Here is a 13,618-nt window from a genome sequence, read left to right on the forward strand (position 1 = left end):
CCGGCGGCGGTCCTAGATCTAGGGGGCGCAGCGGCAAGGAGTTGTCCTTCTAAGCGAGAGTTGTATTTCGCATCTGCACGTGTTCGCCACCGCCTTCGCTGCCAAAATGTTCCAGCTGCTGCGCGGCGTGCCCCGAGTTCTGGGTACTGCCGTCGCTGGTCTCCGCGCCGCCGCGCCCTCCCTGCCGCTGCTGCAGCCCGCGTCCCGGCCATGCGCCCGACCCTTCGGGCTGCTCAGCGTGCGCGCGGGATCGGTGCAGCTGCCCGGCCTTCTGAAGCCTCGGGGGCCCTGCGCTTGCGGCTGCGGCTGTAGCGGACTGCACACCGAAGGTGAGACTCATGCACGTGGGCTGGGGGCGTGAGGGGCGGGGGCCTAGGTGGGGCGGGGTGTCAGGGGCTAGGAGGTGTAGACCACCTGAAAGGACAGTCCGGAGCGCTCCTGAGGTCCGGAACCTTCTCCCACTGATGGGCGACCTGCTAATTAAACCCACGCATAATAACATTTCCTGTCTTGCCCCACCCCTGTTTGACTTTGCGGGGAGAGAGACTGTAAAGTCCTGGAGGCCGGCTTTACCTCAGTCTCTCGAAAATGGAACTTTGCGAAAGCCCAAGGTCGCGGTTAGAAGTAGCGTGGTGATGTTTCTTGGCAAGTGAAAGGGTAGTGGCGAATTTTGGTTTTTTTTTTTTTTTTTTTGCTTTATTTTGAAACGTGGTAAGAAGTTCATTATTGGGGATCACTTTCCCAGAATCCAAGCTCAGCTTCCCACTGATAGCTTACATTTTTATAGATGAAGGAATTGAGGCTTAATGGATATGAGTTGGGCTAAGTTCACAGAGCCACCATTAAGAATAGAAGTATTAGGAAAAAGCAGACCAAGTCCTGGTCTCTGCTTGTAGTAACGGGGTCATTTTCCATTTTAGATCAATTGACTCTTTCTGTAACTTATTTCCATTGTAGGAGACAAAGCTTTCGTTGACTTCCTCAGCGATGAGATCAAGGAGGAAAAGAAGATACAGAAATATAAGTCTCTCCCCAAAATGTCAGGAGGTTGGGAACTGGAAGTGAATGGGACGGAAGCCAAATTAGTGAGGAAAGTTGCTGGAGAAAAGTAAGTACCAGGGGCCTATGGAAGAGAGGTGCTTAACTGACTCCTGGTTTCCCAGAGATGGTAGGATTAATTTGGATAACTTCTTAAGCTCCTTTTCACTCATTCACTGCACAGTAATGTGTTGTGGCGGTTAATAAGGAGACAGTAAGCTAGTATCGGGGTTCCCCAGTGGCTTGGCAGTTCAGAACCCACCTGCCAATGCAGGAGACGTGAGTCTGATCCCTGGGTCATGAAGATCCCCTGGAGAAGGAAATGGCAACCCACTCCAGTATTCTTGACTGGAAAATCCAATGGACAGAGGAGCGTGGCAGGGTACAGTCCATGGGGTCACAAAGAGTCAGACACAACTGAGTGACTAAACATCACCCCAGTAGCACTGAAGCCAAGCCACCGGGAGTGTCTTGGACCAGTAGGGGCAGCGGTCACTGAGCCCTTCCTGGTGATGAGGCTCTGCCTTGCCCACAACTAGGCGTGCAAATTCAGAGATTCTGGCGGTGCCAACAGAATCAGATTTACTCTGCTGGCTCTATGCTCAGGCTCTGGCTGAGGAAAATAAAGCCCCTGTTCTGTTTACAGTTGAGAAAGCAAGATAATTAACAAGGTGGGGTTACAGTATAGCTTTTCATTAGAAAAGAGGGAAGCTTTTGACCTGCTGAAGCTGTTTTAAATCCATGATCCACTTTGAAGTTTTGCATGTGCTGTGAAGTAGCGGCCTGGTTGTTTTGCCTAGTAGTGTAGTGTCTGTCCTCCTCATAGGTCGATTGTGTAGTCTGTAAGGTGACCCATACCACTCTCCGGGTGAGTCACAGGCGCTTTGGGACCACATAATGTGCTGCTGAACGTAACTGCCTTTCTGTGTCCTGGGGTCAGTTTGGGCCACACTGTCACAGCTTAGCCAGGTTTTGTGCCTGAACATCAAACCTCTGCCTGGTGAGGAGAGGGCAGCATTATCTGCAACCCAGCAGTGCTCCTTCCAGGTGTCACTCAATTTTCGATTCAAATTTTGGAATATGATAAGTCAGGTGAAGATTCTTGCAAGTTAAAATTGTCATTAAGTGGTGTTTGTGGCCTGCTTTGTCATTTATTAAACGTCCCACATCTGCTCTGAAGAATAAACCTATCCAGCAGCATATTCTTTTTTTTTTGCCATGCTGCTTGTGGGAATCTTAGTTCCCCGACCAGGTATCAAACCCAGGCCATGGCAGTGAACACACCGAGTCCTTACCGCTGGCCCACCAGAGAACTCCGCTGTGTGGTGTCCTTTGTGAGGCCTCCCCTCCCTGGGGCCAGGGCTACTCTTCATTCTCAGCTCATGCCACAGCTCTCCAGTGCTCCTTCTCTTCCTCTCAGGCAGATTTTCTTCTAATGGAGGAAGATTTTTAAAGGAGGCTTCTGGGACTTCATGGTGGTCCAGTGGTTAAGACTCTCTGCTCTCAGTGCAGGAGACCTGGGTTCAATTCCTGGTCAGGGAACTAAGATCCCGCATGCGGTAACTGAGCGATCCCACACATAGCAATGAAGGTCATGCGCACCAAGATCCCGCATGCGGTAACTGAGCAATCCCACACATAGCAATGAAGGTCATGCGCACCTCGCAACCAACACCCTGTGCAGCCAAGTACATTTATTTTTTTAGAGGCGGCTTCTATCCTATGCCCCCAGCTTCTCAGCTGCTTACCACCACTGGAAGGTGCCCTGGAAAGACAAGGGTGGCAGTGTCAGCTGACTGTGGCCATAAGGTTGACAGAGAGCCCGGATGGTGGCCTGATGGCAGAAGCAGCCCACACACAACTGTGTTTGGCTGAGGAAATAGTGCCTAATTGACTTCCAGCAGCCAGCACATAGTAGGCCCACTTCAGACCTGCTGAATCCGACTGTGGGTGGGATGCAGGCAAATTAGACATAAAGCCGGCTGAGATACATTGTTTCAACAGCATTTTTAACTGTAGCAAGCCTCAGTACTTACTCAGCTACTCAGTTAAAAAGGCATCTTCTCCATTGTGCTTACTTTGGTTGCCTTTCTAGGATCACTGTCACTTTCAACATTAACAATAGCATCCCACCAGCTTTTGGTGGTGAGGAGGAGGAACCCTCCCAAGGGCAGAAGGCTGAGGAGCAGGAGGTAAGTTTCTAACACTGTAACCAGCCTGTACCCACCTAGTTCTGACAGGCTTAGGGAAGGAGCATTGGTTTTTGTTTTGTTTAAATTCTAATGCCAGGAGAGAAGGCAAAGGCAGCCATCTTTGGGCCTTTACTTGTAGAGCACCAGAACTGTGTGGCCACTTTTCTTTCCCAAGGGCCAAGTATTAATGAATTGTTTTCTGTGGGCTTAAGCATTATAGTTTGGCCTGTGTTCACCTAACAGGAACAGTTGAACAGGAAGTTAAACTGAAACTGTCTTAACCCTTCTCATGATCAGGAGATAAATCATTTGGAGTGTTCCACATGAGGAATACACTTCCCGGGCTGGTAGTAAACACCAGCCAGGGGCACCAGAGACTTTGGCAAGGCCTCTCCTTAAGTTGCTGCCCTTCTTGGTTGGACCTGGATGGTGCTTAGTCCTCGAACATTTTAGGAAGCTTTGTGCCTGGCCCATAAACCAGCCAGTATGAGGGCCACAGGTCCCCAGACTTTCTGGCTGGGTGGGCCTGGTATTGTCTTATGACCCAGCTCAGCTCCCTGGAGTACTGGCCCAGCCCCCCTGACAAAGACCACTCCCAGCCCGACCCTCCTCCTCCCTGAGGTTGGCTGGCTCACCCTCAAAGGGAGGGCCTCTGGGATTTAGTCAGAGGCACCAGCCTTTGGTCCCGGGCTGTAATGAAGATCCCGAAACAGCTGGAAAGGGGTTTAGGAGCTTTGAGCCAGCTTTGTAGTGTCTAGATGTAGAAACTGACCCAGGAAAATTAACTGTACCCTAGGTGGGGCTAGAGCTGAGTTCCTAATTCTGAACCTTGTATGTTCTTTAAACAAGCAGGGTGCTAATAGAAATGAAAGGCTGTACTAAACTGTGATACTCTTCCTCCAAAACACAGTCCATAACTCTAGAAAGGAATGACAGGATGTGTTCTGCCCAGTCTCTGAACAAGTGGGTTATGTGGCTGTAATACTGTGTTAAAGATCCTAGGTTTCTTATTTGGGAACCTCTTAGCATAGTGTAAGACTTGCAAGTGGCTAAGTAATATTGTAATAGCAGTGGCCATCAGACCCCTGAATTGAGACCTTCAGTCCAGACCCCTGCCGACAAATACATTTACTGACTTGTTCTTGTTTCCCTAGCCTGAATTGACATCCACTCCCAATTTCGTGGTCGAAGTTACAAAGGATGGCAGCAGCAAGGCCCTTGTGCTGGACTGTCACTATCCAGAAGATGAGGTGTGTAGAGTGAAGAGCTGGTGGCCTTGAAGACAAGGGGGGCCTCCAGGGGGCTTCCCTGGTTCCATCTAGCTGATATTAACATTTTCTGGCTTGGAGCAGCAAAGCTGGGAAGATTAGTGGGAGGGGAGAGAGCAAGGTTACAATCTGAGTTTCAAGCTGTAAGTAATCCCTTTTCTTTGCCTGAGTCTCGCTTGTCCTGGAAAACCTTTCCGTTTCCCCAAATACTGTCTCTCTTCAGATTGGACAAGAGGATGACCAGAGTGACATTTTCTCCATCAAGGAAGTGAGTTTTCAGGCCACCGGCGAGTCTGACTGGAAGGACACAAATTACACACTCAACACAGATTCCCTGGATTGGGTGAGTGCTAGATAAGGTGGGGAGGGGCCTACCTAATCCAAGGAGAGACAAAGAAGCATCGTAGTAAGTGTCTCAGGTGTCTTTTTTTTTTTAACTAGTAAATGATTCTCCTCCTAGGGTTTATACGACCACCTAATGGATTTCCTTGCGGACCGAGGGGTGGACAACACTTTTGCCGATGAATTGGTGGAGCTCAGCACAGCCCTAGAGCACCAGGAGTATATTTCTTTCCTCGAAGACCTCAAAGGTTTTGTCAAAAGCCAGTAGAGCAGGCAACAAGGTGCTGAACACCTTTAATTTTAGGGCAGGCTTTGGCCAGTGAACAAAACCTAACTCTGAAGTCAGACCCACATGCTTTGAAATGGTTTTTGGTTTTTTTTTAAATCCCAATATCATGGAAAATAATTCACTTTTAACTTATTTCTGTTGTCTCTTATTTACCATTCATTTATCCTCTACAAACCCATTATTTCTGGATTTTTGTATAACATAATGATGGACAATAAAATCTCCAAGGTGATTTGTCTTTTCTATTTCTATACCCTCCCTTTCAACCTGCATTACAAAACATGAAACAGAGGAAAGTCTGAAATGTTTTAATATTAAATAAGTTATAAATAAAAGGTTTGTATTTACAAGGCCACTTTTCAAGATGGGACTTTCTTCCAACCCAGTAGATTGTGCATCAAGACTGGGACTGACTCTAGAGGATCACAGCCCAAGTATCACAAGCCTGGATTTAAATAGAAAAAAGTTAGAGTTATTCCAGTCACAAAGATAGTCTCAGCATATGGTTAAAAGTCATCAATAGCAATGACACTTAAGCTGCTCCTTCCACGACCTGGGTGGCCTCTTTCCTTCCCCCCTTCAGGAGATGGTTGGCCTTTTAACTGAAATGACATCACTTTTCTATGCACCTAAGTTCCTCTCTTCTACCAGGGTGGGAATAAAACCAACCGCTGACCCACTCCCAACTACTGGCTCCCGTGGGAGGCTTACCAGACAGCTCATGAGAAGACTCGACTTCTCCTCTGTCCCCTCAGTGACTGAAAATTCTGGCGTGTGGGGACAATGTGCACTGTGCTCGTTCACACTGTCTTCTAAGCAGGCGCGAAGCTTTTGCTCTGTCACCTCCGGAGACTAAAAAATAGACAAATTACACTACAACCTAATCTTACTAGCCTCACAGTCAATAGGCTGAAAACCTGCAGCTCCTCACACCAATCCAAAGCTGGCTCCCCATGATGGCTTGATTCCTTGGACCCTTAAAAACGCTATAACTGTGCTAAGAGGATCTCTTTAAATGTCCATCTAGCCGCCTCTCCAAATGAACCAGTGCTCTTCCGCTCCTGCTGGGAAACACTTAACTGCTGCTCTTCGCACCAGGAACACTCAGCTGGAAGGTTGGAACCTCCCTGTGTTTCTGCCTCTACCAGCCAAGTGTGCGCTAACCCAGAACCAGCAAGGTCTGCTACTGAACTTGCTACTGTAACTGAGTGATTTAATTACATACTCTGTAAACTAATGAAATAAGAAAACAAAGTTTTGTTTTTGTGATAGTAAATGGAATGTTTAGGAAACAAAAAAGATGCTTTAAAAAAAAAAAAAAAAGCTGTTGAATTAGGTAAAAGTAAAAGATGGGGAGGAAAAATCCTGAAGTGTATACAACTTCTTGATGCACTTTATAGAAACAACTGGAAACACAAGACTTTAAGAGAATTTTATGAAAAACCACCTCAGCTCTCCAGTCAACAGTCTTGCTCAAGGACTGGCAAGTAAACATGTATGTTTGAAACTTACAAAGTATAAAGTATGTCATTTGTATAATTCACTTCAATCAACTGGCAAACTTTTGGTCAACAACATGTCAAATAAGAGGCCTCCTATACTTGAAGATTACTGACACTTAAATTCTGAATGCAGCTTTGTCTTCAGATGTGGACAGTTTTTATGGTAGATCAGATCCAAGAGTTTCCAGTTCTAAACCGTGCTCTCTTCATAGAGGCAAGTGCCTCACAAATGGCTTGGGAGGAGCTTGCCAATTCCATGGTGTCTCGTATTGCCACTGTGACCAATTTCAAGCTACCAGTGGGTGAACTGGACGTGAGGCTGGGACAAGCTGTGCATACCGCTGCAGTTATTTAAGAAATTGGTACATGTGGGAAGAGGTAATGCAAGACCTGTGTGAGGAACACTCACATGAGACGGGATGTACAGGCCACACTGACAGACAACCAGTCCGCTTGCTATCCTCAGGTTGTACCTGGAAGCAGAAGGGAGACCAGAGCGTTACAGCTGGCAGACCCCTATCCCCCCACCTTCTCAGAGCACAGATTTGGGGGGAGTTCCACTCACCTTGGAGTGGGGGGTGGGAATGAACAGTGCTGAAAAGGTTGTGAAAACTCTTACTTTGTACACACGGGACAGATGAGGGAGTTTGCTTCCCACTCAGCGAGCATGACACTGAGACACTCTTCATCAAACTGCAAGCTCTTCTCGTACTCGCTGATGATGCCCTGTTCTGCAAGGCAAAGCAGAGCTGGAGTGTCACTGCGTCACCTGGGGCGCCCTGTCCCGCGTGCTCTAGATTCATTTCCAAAGGCTCCATCCACATGAGAGAAAAATGAGGGTAAAACCACACTACAATCGCTAGATATTCACTGCTCTGTCAGGCCTCATCTTATTGGATCCTTCCCCTCCTGTCTGCCCTCTTCCTTTTGAAGTGATGAGGCCACAGGAGTGGAGCTGAAAAAGTGTCAGGCAGCTGAAGAAAGCTGACAAAGACACGTATTTCTGATGCCAGGCCCACCTGGATAAGTCTAAGGTGATCTGTTCACCAGTGTCCCCAGACTCAGTCTATGTTGTTCAGAATGTGTGTGTTCATCCACTCAGCAGATATGTAAAAAGGCCTAGTACTTGGGAGGCCTAGGGTAAATAAAAAGATGAAAAAGGCTGGTCCCTGCTTTTGATGAGCTCACCATCTAGACTTCAGAGTAGGGCTCAGCAGACCACAGGCCATATCCTGCCCACCTTCCATTTTTTTTTTTTTTTTTTTTTTTATTTTTATTAGTTGGAGGCCAATCACTTCACAACATTTCAGTGGGTTTTGTCACACATTGATATGAATCAGCCATGGATTTACACGTCTTCCCCATCCCAGTCCCCGCTCCCACCTCCCTCTCCACCCGATTCCTCTGGGTCCTCCCAGTGCACCAGGCTGGAGCACTTGTCTCATGCATCCCACCTGGGCTGGTGATCTGTTTCACCATAGATAGTATACATGCTGTTCTTTTGAAATATCCCACCCTCACATTCTCCCACAGAGATCAAAAGTCTATTCTGTATTTCTGTGTCTCTTTTTCTGTTTTGCATATAGGGTTATCGTTACCATCTTTCTAAATTCCATATATATGTGTTAGTATGCTGTAATGTTCTTTATCTTTCTGGCTTACTTCACTCTGTATAAGGGGCTCCAGCTTCATCCATCTCATTAGGACTGGTTCAAATGAATTCTTTTTAATGGCTGAGTAATATTCCATGGTGTATATGTACCACAGCTTCCTTATCCATTCATCTGCTGATGGGCATCTAGGTTGCTTCCATGTCCTGGCTATTATAAACAGTGCTGCGATGAACATTGGGGTGCATGTGTCTCTTTCAGATCTGGTTTCCTCAGTGTGTATGCCCAGAAGTGGGATTGCTGGGTCATATGGCAATTCTATTTCCAGTTTTTTAAGAAATCTCCACACTGTTTTCCATAGCGGCTGTACTAGTTTGCATTCCCACCAACAGTGTAAGAGGATTCCCTTTTCTCCACACCCTCTCCAGCATTTATTGCTTGTAGACTTTTGGATAGCAGCCATCCTGACTGGCGTGTAATGGTACCTCATTGTGGTTTTGATTTGCATTTCTCTAACCACCTTCCATTTTTAAAGTAAAGTTGTAATGGAACAGCCATTCTCATTTGGTCGATGAATGGGCTGTGATGGTTCTCCCACTACAACAGCAGAACTGAGTAGTAGCAACAGCCTAAACATTCACAATCTGGCTCCTAAGGGAGAGTCTGCCAACCCCAATTCCAGAGGGTTCCTCATGACTGAGGATGGCAGAACATAGCAAATTCTTATCACTTCAGATTTTTCAATTAAATACACCCCAAAAGAAACATTTAGTGAGTCCTTTCACCACCGAGATAGGTTTTGCAGGTGAGAGTAAAGAGAAAATGAATTAAAAAAAAAAAAAAAGGAATCTACAGTTTTAACTGGAGTCAACACAGCAATCATAACTAACATTCACATAGCACTTATTATGTGTCAAATGCTATGTTAAGTCCTTTACATATATATTAATCTTCACTGTTCGTCTTATTTTAAAGATGAAGAAACTGAGGCACAAGGAGATTAAGTGTTTTGCCCAGCACCACACGAGTTAAAGTGGTAAAGCTGAGAAGTGAATTTTAGCCGTCTGGGCCAAGAGTTCATGCTCTTGCATCCTCAAGATAATAGCGATTGTTTATTGAAAGCTTTCTTATATGGCAGGCACTGCTCTAAGTCTTCAACACATGTTATTTAAGCCTACAAATAAACTACAGAGGCAGTCTGTTTCTCTGTGTTTAACAGATGACAAAAACTGAGCTTCATCAAGACAGGCCTGTGTGAAATAAATGTCTTAGTTATATGAGGTACTAAATTAGGCACTCTGTGGCTCTCTGATGCTACAGGAAGGGAAGGCTCACAAGACCCTGGAGAGTCAGTAAAGAACAGATGGGAGAGAAGGTACTGAAATTAGGTAGCACAAGAGATCTGATCATGCACTGTCCTGTAAGGGGACAAGGTTACTATTAATCTACTAACAGAGAAGTACTGTTGGGTTGAACAGACACAGGAACTGGATTCACAAAATCGATTTTACTTTCCAACTCCACCACCAGCTATGCAGCCTGTAGGACACCACTGTCTCCTCATACTACCTCATATGGGCATCATAAGGACAGAACAGTAGAAGGAGAGGTCTGAGCACAAGGCCTGGCAACTGAAGACTCTTTTGTTACTGGGACAGCCAAGTACAGCCAAGACTTTAGAGTAAGAACATGAGACCCCTGAACACTCGACTGAAGGTGGAAACAAAGGAGTTAAAAACATTCTGTTTAGAAATGAGGTCAGCATTAGAGCAGTTAGATGTACAGGCAGGAATAACTATTCCTAGACATCACCTTGATCAATCAGCTCCTGTTGGATTTCCTCCAGCACAGCCAGGTCCATCGGCTCCTCCAACTGCAAGAGAAAGTGGGTTCACCAGAGGTTTGAAGTTACAATCAACTGACAAGACCCACATGATTCACACTTGGAGACTGGCTGGAAGAACCCAGACTCAACTGAAGAAATCAACCCAATCCTGTAGAATGTGCTGACAATGCAGTAACATGGCCATGCTGAGAAAGCATCCACAAATGATTCACCCAGCCAGTGACAAAACAATGGCGCCAAAGCTGAGGGAGGCAGTGTAGGGTAGCAGCTAAGTGTATGGTTCTGCCAAAAAGCTGTGTGACCACTAGAAAGTTTCTAATCACCATCAGCCTCATTTTGGGCCTCTGTAACATGGACATAAAACCTACCCGAGAGGGTTACTGTAAACACTAATTGTGATTATGTAACTCAGACACACAGCAGGCACCAAATCATGCCTGTTTATTAGAGAGAGCCTTGATGTTTTCAGAGCAGTTTCCCACATGTTTCTTATACTGTCCTCACAGTACTGACAACATTATCAATTTTACAAATGTGAAAACTAAAGCTCAAAGAGGCAGAATTAAGAGGCAATAGCAAAACCAGGTGGAAAAGACAATGGCACCCCACTCCAACACTCTTGCCTGGAAAATCCCATGGATGGAGGAGCCTGGTAGGCTGTGGTCCATGGGGTCGCTAAGAGTCGGACACGACTGAGCAACTTCACTTTCACTTTTCACTTTCACACATTGGAGAAGGAAATGGCAACCCACTCCTGTGTTCTTGCCTGGAGAATCCCAGGGATGGGGGAGCCTGGTGGGCTGCCGTCTATAGGATCACATGGAGTCGGACACGACAGAAGTGACTTAGCAGCAGCAGCAAAACCAGGATCAGAATTCCAGAACTACTGAGACTTCCCTGGTGGTCCAGTGGCTAAGACTCTGTGCTCCCAACACAGGGGGCCCAGGTTCCATCCCTGATCAGGGAACTAGATCCCACATGCTGCACCTAAAAGACACCTCATGCTGTAAGAAAGACTGAAGATCCCGTGTGCTGCAGCTAAGACCCAGCACAGCCAAATAAATATTTAAAAAAAAAAAAAGGAATTCCAGAACTACTGACTTCCAATCCAGTGCTTTTCTTGATACATGGTAAATGGTTTCCTATCCATACCCAGTTCCCAACTCTGGCTGAGATTAGAATCAGAAAGTTCCTGGAGACCTTTTTTAAAAAGAGAGATCACTAGCTCAGGCCTACTGAATCAAAAGTTCCAGGGGTGAAGCCAAGGAGTGAAATTTCTCTCTGTTGAGTTTTGTAAGTGATTATGATGCAAAGAACTGACTCATTGGAAAAGATCCTGGTGCTGGGAAAGATTGAAGGCAGGAGGAGAAGGGGAAGACAGAGGATGAGATGGTTGGATGGCATCACCGACTCAATGGACATGAGTTTGAGCAAGCTCCAGGTGTTGGTGATGGCCAGGGAAGCCTGGTGTGCTGCAGTCCATGGGGTCGCAAAGAGTCAGACACAACTGAACGACTGAACTGAACTGATGATGCAATGATGCAGCAGGTTGAAAGTCTAGAATTTATGAACCATCAATTGATCTAGAAGAGTCTAACGTTAAAGGTAGAAGAACTTGGGTCAGAGGCCATTAGAGTCCTGATTTGGGGCTGGAGGGTGAGTGGGTTTAGAGAAGCTGGGGAGACAGGAAGAGAGAGGACACTGCCACTCTTGGTGCTAAAGGAACATATCCCAGCCTGACCTGAGCCCAGGCCTGTGGCCAGCTCTCCGCCGACCGCAAAGCATTCCACTCTTCTTCCATCACCTCCTGCACTAGAAGGGTGTTCTGAGCGCCTCCTGACATACTGCCTCCAGCCTGGCGGTATTTGTTCAGGAGCCTGTCCCGGCTGTTTCTCATTCTCTCCAGGCATCCCTTGGAAAGAGGAGAAAGATGAGAGAGGGGAAAAAAAATAACCTTCAGATTAGTTGTTAAAACACTAAAGGAAATTTATAGACATGTAATTTAAACTCTAACTCTAAATATTGTTATTTTGGCACTTTCCTCTCCAGTCCTTACCCACATGTCAATGGGTGCAATTACAATGCCTGGGTCATGTATTTCCAGATCAACATACTTCGCAGTCTATCTTCAATACCAGCTTTCCGAATGGTTGGTGATATTAGCGCAGCATCCACTGTGCTATCAAGACAGTTAGTCTGCTTCCAAATTTTTGCTACTCTAGATATGGCTCTGGTAGTCACCTTCCTAATCAGTTACTCAGCTTCAGGCGATCTTTTCCCCTAGTGGCCACATGGCAATGCCTAGAGACATTTTTGGTTGTCACAGCTCTAGTTATAGGGCCAGGGAAGTTGTTAAACACTGTACAATCCCAGAACTGCCCCCCACTCCACAATGAAGAACTATCTTCTTCAAACTGTGGACAGTCAAGGTTGAGAAATCCTGCTGTCAACAGTCATTTCTAGCATCAGATTATTTTCCTGGGATAGATCCACTACTTTAAATTCCAGGAAAGACAGGCCACAGTATTTACAGGAACGAGACTGAGTTCAGGAAAGGTCAGGGCTGACTGTAAGCTACAATTCTGCTAGATTTAGTAACAGAGGCACAGAAGAAACCGTTTGGAATGGAATGAGAAATCATTTCCGGAATAAAAAATACTATCTAATTATTCTATTCCCCTTTGGAATAGACATAACGCCTCTCTAGATTGCGGTGAGTATACAAGGTGCTTCTCTGGTGCCCACCGACCCAACAACAGCGGGTGTAGAGGTGCAGTCACGGCCACATTTCACACTGAAAGCACACGAGTCCCAGACGAAGGCTTCCTGGGACCGGGCCGGTCCAGGCTAGTCCCACACCCATGGGTCCAGAAGCTCCAGGAAGTGTCCGGGAGATCCACCTGCACCGACTCCTACTTCACCCTGCCGGGCGGAGGGAAGTTACGGAGGAGAGCGGTTCCTGGGACGAACTAGGGGAGTGGCAACAACCTGGCCAAGGCTTCCCAAATCTCACACTCACCTGCCTGAAAGCCTCTTTCCAAGGCGGCGAGCCCATCAGTTTATACAGCGAGCGGTGCCGAGACCCCGGCCTCTCTGCCATCTCTCGTTTTCCCGGGAGTAGTCGCCAGAAAGCCCCGCCTCCAGCGGGGCACAGAATCCTGGGAGTTGTAGTTCTTGGGTTCCGACCGCGCCAGGTCCCGGGGAATTCTGGGAAACGTTTTCTTTTCGGTGGGTCCCACACGGAGACGGATTTGGGCAACCCCAGGATGGGGGATTGAAGTAGTGACATTTGTGAAGTCTATCCAACCTAGACTGAAGGAGGTAAGTCTTGAAGGAAGATTTTATTTTTTGAGGGAAGTTTTTAGATGTCTAGCTTTATCCAGGCGGAGATGTCCGATAAACAACGAGATACGCAGATCTCAGTTTTCACCCACATCCTTCCCGCCCCGTACCAGACTTCCAGTAACGCCGACGCTTCAATTCAGGTTCTGGCCTGTTGTCTTTCTCCTCCCGCCCCTTTGGTTCAGAATA

At 46.7% G+C, this 13,618-nt stretch overlaps 2 protein-coding genes across 2 annotated transcripts; one reads left to right on the forward strand and one right to left on the reverse strand.

The window, feature by feature from the left end:
• C1QBP (complement C1q binding protein) lies at positions 1–5,361 on the forward strand. Its single transcript, XM_061143212.1, has 6 exons — positions 1–329; positions 958–1,108; positions 3,134–3,230; positions 4,385–4,480; positions 4,722–4,841; positions 4,959–5,361. Exons 1-6 carry the CDS (start codon positions 107–109, stop codon positions 5,106–5,108), a joined length of 837 nt encoding a protein of 278 aa, XP_060999195.1. The 5' UTR covers positions 1–106; the 3' UTR covers positions 5,109–5,361.
• Positions 5,362–5,421: 60 nt separating this feature from the next.
• RPAIN (RPA interacting protein) lies at positions 5,422–13,593 on the reverse strand. Its single transcript, XM_061143211.1, has 7 exons — positions 13,107–13,593; positions 11,829–11,999; positions 10,054–10,114; positions 7,251–7,362; positions 7,041–7,104; positions 5,841–5,981; positions 5,422–5,574 (listed from the first exon to the last, which is right to left on the reverse strand). The coding sequence occupies exons 1-7, from the start codon at positions 13,374–13,376 to the stop codon at positions 5,545–5,547; spliced, it is 849 nt and encodes a 282-aa protein (XP_060999194.1). The 5' UTR covers positions 13,377–13,593; the 3' UTR covers positions 5,422–5,544.
• Between the last annotated feature and the right edge of the window lie 25 nt (positions 13,594–13,618).

This window comes from Dama dama, chromosome 5 (genome assembly GCF_033118175.1).
Source record: "Dama dama isolate Ldn47 chromosome 5, ASM3311817v1, whole genome shotgun sequence".
Classification (NCBI taxonomy): domain Eukaryota; kingdom Metazoa; phylum Chordata; class Mammalia; order Artiodactyla; family Cervidae; genus Dama; species Dama dama.

Bases quoted from the DNA above. Each gene is read 5' to 3' on its own strand.
- RPAIN (XM_061143211.1), bottom strand. From the start codon at position 13,376: ATGTCACTACTTCAATCCCCCATCCTGGGGTTGCCCAAATCCGTCTCC. The intron at 12,000-13,106 runs GTGAGTGTGAGA...CCTCTTTCCAAG, and splicing joins GGAAAGAGGCTTTCAGGCAG to GGATGCCTGGAGAGAATGAG. The intron at 7,363-10,053 runs GTGATGTCTAGG...TTTGCCTTGCAG, and splicing joins ACAGGAGCTGATTGATCAAG to AACAGGGCATCATCAGCGAG.
- C1QBP (XM_061143212.1), top strand. From the start codon at position 107: ATGTTCCAGCTGCTGCGCGGCGTGCCCCGAGTTCTGGGTACTGCCGTC. The intron at 1,109-3,133 runs GTAAGTACCAGG...TTGCCTTTCTAG, and splicing joins AGGAAAGTTGCTGGAGAAAA to GATCACTGTCACTTTCAACA. The intron at 4,481-4,721 runs GTGTGTAGAGTG...GTCTCTCTTCAG, and splicing joins GTCACTATCCAGAAGATGAG to ATTGGACAAGAGGATGACCA.